The sequence below is a fragment of the Castanea sativa genome, chromosome 12 (assembly GCF_040712315.1).
Source record: "Castanea sativa cultivar Marrone di Chiusa Pesio chromosome 12, ASM4071231v1".
Lineage (NCBI taxonomy): Eukaryota > Viridiplantae > Streptophyta > Magnoliopsida > Fagales > Fagaceae > Castanea > Castanea sativa.
The window spans coordinates 43,074,608-43,084,747 of record NC_134024.1 but is presented as its reverse complement, the minus strand read 5'-3'; the positions used below and the strand labels follow the sequence as shown (position 1 = coordinate 43,084,747).

General features: G+C 36.5%; 1 protein-coding gene and 1 pseudogene across 2 annotated transcripts; one reads left to right on the top strand and one right to left on the bottom strand.

Annotated features, from left to right (window-relative positions):
- Nucleotides 1-623: 623 nt before the first annotated feature.
- On the bottom strand, nt 624-3,889 carry LOC142619734 (F-box/LRR-repeat protein 12). Of its 2 annotated transcripts, XM_075792987.1 has the most exons (3): nt 3,646-3,889; nt 3,504-3,530; nt 624-2,174 (listed from the first exon to the last, which is right to left on the bottom strand). In XM_075792987.1, exon 3 carries the CDS (start codon nt 2,028-2,030, stop codon nt 849-851), a length of 1,182 nt encoding a protein of 393 aa, XP_075649102.1. In that variant the 5' UTR covers nt 2,031-2,174; nt 3,504-3,530; nt 3,646-3,889; the 3' UTR covers nt 624-848. The 2 variants fall into 2 exon arrangements, with proteins under 2 accessions (XP_075649102.1, XP_075649101.1); XM_075792986.1 differs by lacking the exon at nt 3,504-3,530 and having other exon boundaries at nt 3,646-3,888.
- A 582-nt stretch (nt 3,890-4,471) lies between these two features.
- Nucleotides 4,472-9,260, top strand: LOC142620725 (zinc finger BED domain-containing protein RICESLEEPER 2-like; annotated as a pseudogene).
- The last annotated feature ends 880 nt before the right edge of the window (nt 9,261-10,140 follow it).

The following is a 10,140-nucleotide window of genomic DNA, read 5'->3' as shown; positions in this document are numbered from 1 at the left end:
GTAAGAAATATACATATGAATTATTTTGTTAAAGTAACCAATTCTTGGAAACCCACCTATCAAATAACTTTACTATCAATTCTTGGAAACCCACCTATCATTTCCTCTCCAAAAAAAGAATTGCTTAGTCGCAAAGCAATATCACATATGCTATTCTAACATTAGTATTCTACCCAAAAATATATATCACATATGCTACGTATGTGTTGGGAGACTTTTTAAATTTCAACTTTGGTGGTGGTAATTGATAAGAAACTCTTGAAAATATAAGAAGTTATTAGTACTTTCTTCTCAAAAAAGAAGAAGTTATTGGTACTATTTTATATTTTGAATTAAAAAAAAAAACACACACACACACAAAACAAAATCATGTTTTAAGCGGATTTCAGACAGGATCTAATTGATTTCGCAAAAATTAAAGTAAAATCCTAACTACTAGACATAATAGAGTTAATTTGGACGGAACATAAAATTGACAGTAGAGAAACAAGTCTTACAGGACCCAACCCCAAAATCAACTGCTTAAATTTAACAATGATAACCTGGTAGTAAAATAAATATAAAATCCAAACTACTAATTCTCCTTTATTCTCTATCCCTTCCTCACATTTAACAATGATAACTTAGAAGAATCAGCTTCAGCAGGCATCCATACTATATAGCCTGTGCATTTTATTGATGAAAATATATTAGAGACAATATACAAGGCATCCTCCAAACGCCTTTAAAAACATAAGTAGCTACACCTTCTGTTCACTTGTACAGACCACAAATCTTTAAACAAAATTCAACCTTTGTTTGTCATGTAAAGTTTGGCAGTACAATGATGTTTTCAATTTCACCCATTACTATTGTTTAGATGCCAAATTAGGACCAATGCACATGATTTCTTCTCCCTTTATACTGACATTACTTCTATAACATTTGAATAACTCTATTGCAGTGGTAGTGATCCGACGACACCCATGTATGTACAAGACAGAGAGCCGGCTGCACCCATCTCTAAGAGCCAGCAAACCATCATCACATAGATTACGACACCGGTTCACATGAAGTTTCTCCAAATTATGGCAGTTGAACGCAATTGCCTCCCACCCAGTTATTGTCACCCCATGGCACAATGCTAAGTTCCACTCTTGAAGTAAAGGACACCCCTTTGAAATTGCCATAATAGACTCATTGCCAACAGCTCTGCACATGCGAAGATTAAGGATTTTGAGACTTGTGGCGAAACCTGTTCCAATTGGTGCCAAATCACCTCCTTTAATACTACAGCTTACACCAGAAATATTCAAATACTCTAGCCCACCTCCACTAACAATCCCCATTATACCCTCAGGTTCAAGCTTACAACAATCTGCTTCTATATAAGCTAAGGTTGATGAACACCCTTTGAAGCCAATACCACTTACTTCCGAAGAAGAAGAAATCCTAACCACCTGAAGCTGACGGCATCCTTGAGTAACAGCCTTTAGTCCATGGTCAGAAATATTTGCACAGTATGATAGATTCACATCCTTTAAAGCTGAGCAAGCATTAGCCAAACTTTCTAACCCAGTATCGGTGATATTGCATCGGTAAAGGCTAATAACCGTAAGCAAAGGACAGAAAGTACCAACGAGAAACAGTCCACGATCGGTGATTCCAAGACAACAATCCAGAAAAAGTGTACGCAAATTTGAACCACAGCATTGCAACTGTCTCAGGTCTAAATCAAGCAGTTCTGTGCAACCAGAGAGGGACAAAGACTGTAAATATTGAAAACGGGTGAACAGCCTGTGTAGATGGAATGAGTTAATGGTAGGACTGGTCTGGGATAAAGAGGAGCGGATGAGTTGGGTGAAATTGGTAAATGAACACTGGAATTGCAAGGACCGGCGACTTAAATTTTGTATATTGAGCCAGCGACGGCATGTTAAACCAAACGATTCACGATCACAGTTACAATCAAGCCATTGGAAAATTAAAATGACGCAATCATCAGGCAGATCAATGATGGAGGTAATACTATCTCTAGAAAGGCCTTCCATTTCAAGTTGTCAACCTTTATGCTGAACTTTTCATAAGCTGAGATAGATGAGCTGGGCAAGTTGAAGATACAAAGAGCAGGTGCATCTCATATCCATGGCCTATATGAACTTCACTTTTACGGCAGAGGAGTTTACCTCGTCAACCTGAATAAATCAACTGAGATCAAATGATATGGAGGACAGAAATCCTTCATTTGTGTATTTTCAATAATGAGAGCCTATGTCAGAGGTGGTTCAGTTAGAAGATGTAACATTTAGAGGGTATCCACAGGACCCACAACTGCAAAGGATAGAGAAGGGATAAAATCATTTTCTACATGACAACAAATCCCAGGAACCACAATCTACAACATAACACTAATCACTTGAAAAAAAAATGAATATAAATTGAAAATCATAAGGCATTGAAAGGTTTGAATGCTGGCCTACTTAACTATGTAATGTAATATTTGTCAACATTTGAAAGGAACCTTTCTTGCTTTGTTGCTTTTGAGAAAGATTATAAGTTTATAACTGCTTGATGCAGTAACCATGGCATGATTAGAAAAGAACTGCTGCCATTGGATTTCTAAAACTATCAATGAGATCTGGCTCAAATGGCATTTCCTTCCATCATAAGAATGGAGTAGAGGTTTGAGTCTTGGGTTCAAGTATGAAATTAACTTATCAATAAAAACAATTGGAATTCAAAAACTTAGGCTTTGGGCCTTGTGATAATCAAGAGCCTCGTGCAAGCTAAGAAGTCTATGGTTAAACATACATGGTAGTAGTTGTTTGGACATTTCAGTTATTAGTTAAGTCTTGCACAATAAAAGTTTCACTTTCTGCACTCCTATGAGTGATTCAAATCTAAGCCAGACCTGATAATCTAGTTCTTTAAACCCTAAAATCCATTCTTATGAAAAAAAATCCTTTCCCCTATCAAAAAATCATAGCCGCCAAGCTACAAAATCCACAATCCATTACAGTTCACAACGTCTGAAAATCACCTTCTCTTTCCCATAACAGACCTATAACCCTTCTATTACAAACATCCAAGTCTTGATAACCCGTAGTACTTCCGTACCCATCTAGGCACCAATTAAGCAATAATTACCTATCAGTCTATCACCTTAAAACCCTTACTTCACTTCCACATGACAAAACAGCCATTAGCTCAAGGATGTCAATGTTGTCATCCTAGACAGTTGTATAGGTAGTTATCCCCAAGACAAAGACAACAACTTCAGCAGATATTTGATGAAATTTACAACTAAAATCTTTTCCTGGACAGTATTACTAATAGCATTTTTCTCTATCCTACTAAAATTCATTCCAAACAAAACAACCAGTCATCATAGAAGATATTGACAGGTTCCTCATTACTAATAATATTATTTGCAAAGGAATTCACTTTAAGAATTGTCCACCCAAAATCAATCACAGTAAGGATTCAATATCAAATGGGTTCTCAAAAAAAAGAATCAGAGATACCTTAAAGTCTTCAAAAAAATGGATGAACTTCAAAAATTCATAAGATGGGACCAACAAAATACAGAAACAAGGAGAAGATAAGATTACTTCCGAGCGATCATGAAATAAACAAAAAGATTCTAGTTGTTTGTTGTTGGTTTACCTGGGTGTAAGAGAACTTAGAAGTCTTAACTTGGGAGATGCTGAGGTGAGGATCAGAGCAAGTTTGTTAATCCCACATGATAAGAATAAGATAACCAATGGATAGTTTTTAGTAGATAAGGCGCTTCTGGATATTCTTTTCCTGTGTACTAGATTTGATAATTTTGCAATGCAAACCCGTATATATGTAAGTTTCTACGCGCCCACTTTCGGTGTTATCCATTACCAAAAGGCCACTGGTCACTCGGCAGCTTAAGTGGTTGAGTGATGCAAACGATTCACTTCATTTTATCTCTATCTTTTTTTGACAAACATTTTATCTCTATCTATCTATATATGTTGGCGTGGGTTCAATTTGTGGATTGAATGCCACTGAAGTCCACAAGCCCATTGCTTGTATGTCGGTCAAGTATGACCGAATACATATAGGAATGTAATTCTTAGTTCAGCCGACCGACCTATAACATATATATAAATATAAATAAATATCTCGACCTATAACATATATATAAATATAAATAAATATAGTTTGTGTTCTTGTGCACTATTGTATCTTCCTATTTTTATAGTGAAATTTCTCTATCGTCGCCGTGGAGGTAGTCAGTTTGCTGAACCACGTAAATTCTTGTGTTTTTTGTGTGTGTTTGTTATTTAATTTCTGCCTATTTACTATTATTGATTTGAGTCCTATGGTGCTATTTGCACAACAAGTGGTATCAGAGCCAAGTTAGGATTTAATCCTTTGAATACAGTAAAGATGTCAAGTGTAAAGTATGATGTAGAGAAGTTTTGTGGTAAGGGAAATTTTTTCACTTTGGCAAAGGCGGATGAAGGATCTCCTAATTCAACAAGGAGTTCATAAGGCCTTGCTTGGGAAGGAGAAGATACAGGAAACGATAAAGGATGTAGAATGGGTAGAGATGGATGAGAAAGCAGCTAGCGCTATTCGTCTCAACCTAGGTGATGAGGTCATTCACAACATCCTAGAAGCAAAGACCGCAAAGGAGGTTTGGGAAAAACTAGAAGGTCTTTATATGAGAAAGAATCTAACGAACAAGTTGCACGTGAAGAAGCAATTGTATAGTTTGCATATGAAGAAGGGTTTTGATCTATTGGAGCATCTCAACACATTTAATATGTTGAACACCCAATTGTCAAGTTTTTGGGTGAATTATGAGGACGAAGATAAAGCGTTACTCTTATTAGCGTCGCTTCCTACTTCTTTTGATCATCTAGTGACTATGTTGATGTATGGGAAAGAGACTATAGTACTCGGGGAAGTGACTAGTGCTCTCTTGTCACACATAAATATGATGCAAGATGGTGATGGTTCTCAGGCTGATGGACTTATTGTAAAGTCTGAGTCAAGCAATAGAGGTAGTAGTAGGGATGGCAATTTAAATCCGACCCGCGGATACCCGATCTAGCCCGACCCTAATGGGCCGGGTTTTACCTAGTCCGATAAAGAATAGGGTCGGGTATGGATTTAAAAAAAAAAACCCGAAGCGGGTCCGGGTCAGGTCCGGGTTTTATCAAAAAAATCCAGACCCGACCCGAAACCCAACCCGGATAAATACCCGGTTAAATACCCGGTATATGAAATTACTAAAATACCCCTTATATATATATATTTTTTTTCTGATTTTGTATGGGAAACCCTAAGTCTCTACTCTCTACTCTCTCACACTCCCAGCCAGCCGCCTCTCACACTCAGCCCTGCGCCCCTGCCCTCTCACCTCTCTCACACTCACAGCCAGCCGCCCTCTTGCCTCAGCACACAGTCCTCTCGCCTCAGCCCGCAGCTCTCGCCTCGCCTCACCTCGCCTCGCCTCGCTTCGCCGCCTCGCCTCGCCGCCTCGCCTCGCCTTGCCTCAACACAGATTTGAGGTATGTCTTATGTTCTTACATGAATTGTTTTTGCCTTTTGAAAAGCTCAGCTGGGTTTGATTTGGTTTTGTTCAATTTTGTCGTGTTTTGGTTTGTGATTATTGTTTATGATCTGGGTTGTGGTTGTTGGGGAAATTTTTTCAGAACAGGGAAATTTTTTCAGAACAGGGAAAAAAGATTGGATTTTGGAATTGGGTTTTGAATATTTATTTTATAGTTTTGATCCGATTAGCTTTTTGGGTTTCATTTGGACTTGTTTTGATTTGGGAGTGATTGAATTTTAATTTTGTCGTGTTTTTGTTGAGAAAATCATAGATATAAATGCGATTTATTAATTAAAAGATTTGATATTAAGTTTCAATTCATCACAATAATTTTTAATGTTTGGCTGCTGGACATGGCATCAATATATGTTTGTTTGATGTGATTATTGGCATTGTATTTTGCTATGTTGACGAATTAACTTCAGGCATCAAAATATATGTTTGTTTGGCTGCTGGACATGGAATCAAAATATTTATATGTTTGTTTGCTGATAGATTTGATATATGTTTGTTTGATGTGATTATTGGCATTGTATTTTTAATGTTTGGCTGCTGGACATGGCATCAAAATATTTATTTTCTTCTATCAGCAAAGAAAATGAAACCGAGAATATACCAATCAATTAGCAACTCCATGTCCCTTAAAATATCCTAAACATATTCGAAAAACAGCCAATTTCTTAATATATCATGACCTTATGGATTTCCTATGAAATTAAACTTAATATATCATGACCTTAAGGATTTCCTATGAAATTAAACTGACCCTACCTTCTTTCTTCTAATTAATCCTTGTTTCAAATGTCTTTAAGAAAAAAAAAATCCCAATTGATAATTTTTTGCTTACTAATCCCAATTGATAATTATATCATATAATTACACTGCTACACATATAACCCTATAAAAAATCACTTCAAAATTATTAGTCTATCAAGTAATTCATGTCACATGATTTTGTGTTTGTTGTGAATGCAGAGCCTAAAACGGAGATGGAAAACACAAACAAATCTAGTTCTTCCTCGCCGAGCGGCTCTCCCTTGAGACACAAATCTAGTTCTTCCTCGCCAAGCGGCTCTCCCTTGAGAACCGAACGTTTCTCTTTGCCAGCTATGCGACCTTCTTCACCATTTTCACGTTCACCCTTACCATTGTCGCCTGGCAGCTCACCCTCAGGATCACCATCACCTTTATGCCCATTAAACAACGAGTAAGCGTTTGGAATTTGTAGTTAATTATGTTTAATTATATTTGGGTTGATAGAATTTGTGAATCTGTGTATTTATGAATTTGTGCGTATTAATCAATGAGTATGTCACATAATAAATTTAAGTATATTTGTTGTGATTCTAATTCCTAAACTTTTGAACCAATTAGGAGTCCAAAATCCCCAACGGTGGACTTAGGAGAAGACTTAGAGTTAGAGGAACAAGAAGGGGGAGGAGAAGAGGGAGAGGGAGAGGGAGAGGGAGAGCGAGAGCCTACAAATGAGGGCGTGGAGTTGGATACAACTAGAAAAAGAAAGACTACCTCAGATGTTTGGGATCATTTTACAAGGAAGAAAGTTGATGGAAAAATTAAAGCCCAATGTCATCATTGTAGCAAACTTTACTTGGGTGATTCTAGCCAAGGTACAACCCATTTACGTAATCATTTAGCAAGATGTCCACGGTTGAAGTTTAAAGATATAAGGGATATGCGAAAACAAGTGTTAATTAAACAACAAAATAAGGTGGATGGAACTATGAGTTTAAATGCTTATCAATTTGATCAAGGCAAAGTGAGGAATAATTTTGCTCGTATGGTCATCCTACATGAATACCCCCTTTCAATAGTTGACCACATTGGATTTAGAGAATTTGTGGTTTCTCTTCAACTGTTGTTTATACTTGTCACAAGAAATACTTTGAAGAGTGACATTCTTAAAATCTATGATAATGAGAGGGAGAAAGCTTTGAAGATGACGGACAAGAATGGAAGTAGGATGGCAATTACAACTGATATGTGGACTTCAAGTAACAAAAAGAGAGGGTTTATGGTCATTACCGCTCATTTTATTGATCATACTTGGACGTTGCAAAGCCGGGTTTTAAGGTAATTTTTTTATCTATAAATTGAATGTTAAAGACTTTACATTTAGAATGTTTATTAAGTTATGTTATAATTATTCCTATTATTTTTTTAGGTTTGTTTATGTTCCTTCTCCACACACAAAAGATGTCCTTGCTGATGTCCTTGTTGATTGCTTTTTAGAGTGGAATATTGATAGGAAGTTGTCTACAATAACCGTTGATAATTGTAGTACTAATGATGCTATGATAAGACTTCTCTTGAATAAGCTTGATACTAGTTCTCTCATGTTGGGTGGGTCTATGTTGCATATGAGATGTGCTGCACATATTTTGAATTTAATTGTTCAAGATGGATTGTCTCTTATTGGTGATGGTATTGAAATGATTCGTGATAGTGTGATTTATTGGACTGGATCACCAAAAAGGAGGCAAAAATTTGAAGAAAATGCACGACAATTGCGTGTTCAATGCACCAAAGAGTTAGTCTTAGATTGTAAAACTCGTTGGAATTCAACTTACTTAATGCTTTCTACTGCATTGATTTATAAAGATGTTTTTCCTCGTTTGGCTAAACGTGAAACATCTTATTCTTCTTTGCCATATGATCATGATTGAGAGTTAGCTAAAGATATTTGTGGGAAGTTGGAGTTGTTTCATAGTGTGACTGAGTTTTTTTCAGGTCGTAAGTACCCCACAACTAATATGTATTTTACTTTGGTGTGTGAGTTGAAAATTGCATTGAATGAATGGAGTTTGTCTTCAAATGAGATGATAGCTACAATGGCAGAAAGTATGCTTGCTAAATTTAATTCTTATTGGGCTAATGTTAGTGTTGTTATGGTACGTTGCTTTGCTATCTTAGATCCAAGATATAAGATGAAGTTATTGGAGTTTTATTATCCTAACATTTATGGTGATAATTCAAATTTGGAGATTGAAAAAATAAAGAATCGTTGTTATGATTTGCTTGATGAGTATGGAGATCTAGATGAGTCCCCTGCAAATAATGAGGGAAGTTCTCATATTCCTGCAAGTAGTGCTTCAAGCCCTGCGGCTCAAATGAAGTTTAGGTTGAGTGGGTCAATGTCATGTTTTGATTTGTTTGTGAACAATAGTTCAAAGAAACATGGGAGTGCTAGAATGGAATTTGATTATTTCATTGATGAGGGAGTGTTGAAGAGAAGTGAAGATTTTGATATTTTGGGATGGTGGAAAAGTAATGGTCTCAAGTATCCTACTTTACAAAGGATTGCAAGAGATATTTTAGCCTTTCCTGTTACAACTGTTGCTTCAAAATCTGCCTTTAGCACTAGTGGGAGGCTTTTAAGTCCACACCGTAGTAGGCTACATCCCAAGACTATAGAGGCAATGATGTGTGCTCAGAATTGGTTATGGAGTGAAATCAACGGTTAGTAATTGTCTAATTTTTATTTATAAAATCAAAATTGTATTTTTATATTTGCTTGTTACAAATTGATGAAGTTTATTCCATTTTTTAATTCCTTGTTGTTGTAGGTTCTTCAACTATGTCTGGTGATTGTGATTTTCAAAAAATTCTTGATAATAAGGAGCCTAATGAAGAGGAAGGGAGTTGTGTCACAGTTGTGGATGATTAAACATTTTGTAATAATTTAGTAGCCGTTTTAATTTCTTAGACTTGTTAGATTAATTTGTTGGTTTGTAATTATTCTAAACCATTTGCAATTTCTTAGTCTTTTTAATTTGTTGATTTGTGGAGGATAAGACATTTTGTAATTTCTTAGATTTGTGAGATTTATTTTGTAGCTTTTTAAGTAATTTATTGCCATATAAGATGATTTTGGGTGCCATATAATGATATAAATGGAGGTAAATGATTTGGCTACCATATAACAGGGCAAATTTTGGCATTTGGGCCATGTTAAATGACTTGAATGGGCTTGAATTTAGGGAAAAAAATTTAATGGGCTTCAATTTTTTTTTTTTTTTGGTTGGGCTAAATTTGGGCCCAATAAGTTAAACGGGGCCCGGCGGGGCGGGTCTGGGCCCCGAGAAAAAAACCTGATTATTATTCGGGCCGAGTCCGGGTTTCGGGTTTTGGCCCGCGAGTCGGGTCCGGGTATGCAAAAACCCGGCCCGAACCCGACCCGTTGCCATTCCTAGGTAGTAGCAGGTCAAGAGGACGGAACTCCAACAGGAATAGATCACAGTCTAAATTATGTGCAAAGAAAGATGTAGAGTGTTTTTATTGTCACAAGAAATGGCACTATAAGAATCAGTGTAAAGAGTTGAAAGAGTATTTAGAGGAGAAGAAGAATGGAAAGAAGCCCCTAGAATCAGCTAGTGTTGTTGAAGAAATATCAGATGACAGTGAAGTTGGTGCAGATTTACTTTCAGTTTCATCAGGTAACAATGTTCTATTGGAATCTTGGATTTTAGATTCAGCATGCTCATGTCATATGACTCCAAAGAAAGATTGGTTTGACATGTATATGCCTTACAACGGTGGTATGGTCC

Coding starts and splice junctions, on each gene's coding strand:
- LOC142619734 (XM_075792987.1), bottom strand. CDS start 2,030: ATGGAAGGCCTTTCTAGAGATAGTATTACCTCCATCATTGATCTGCCT.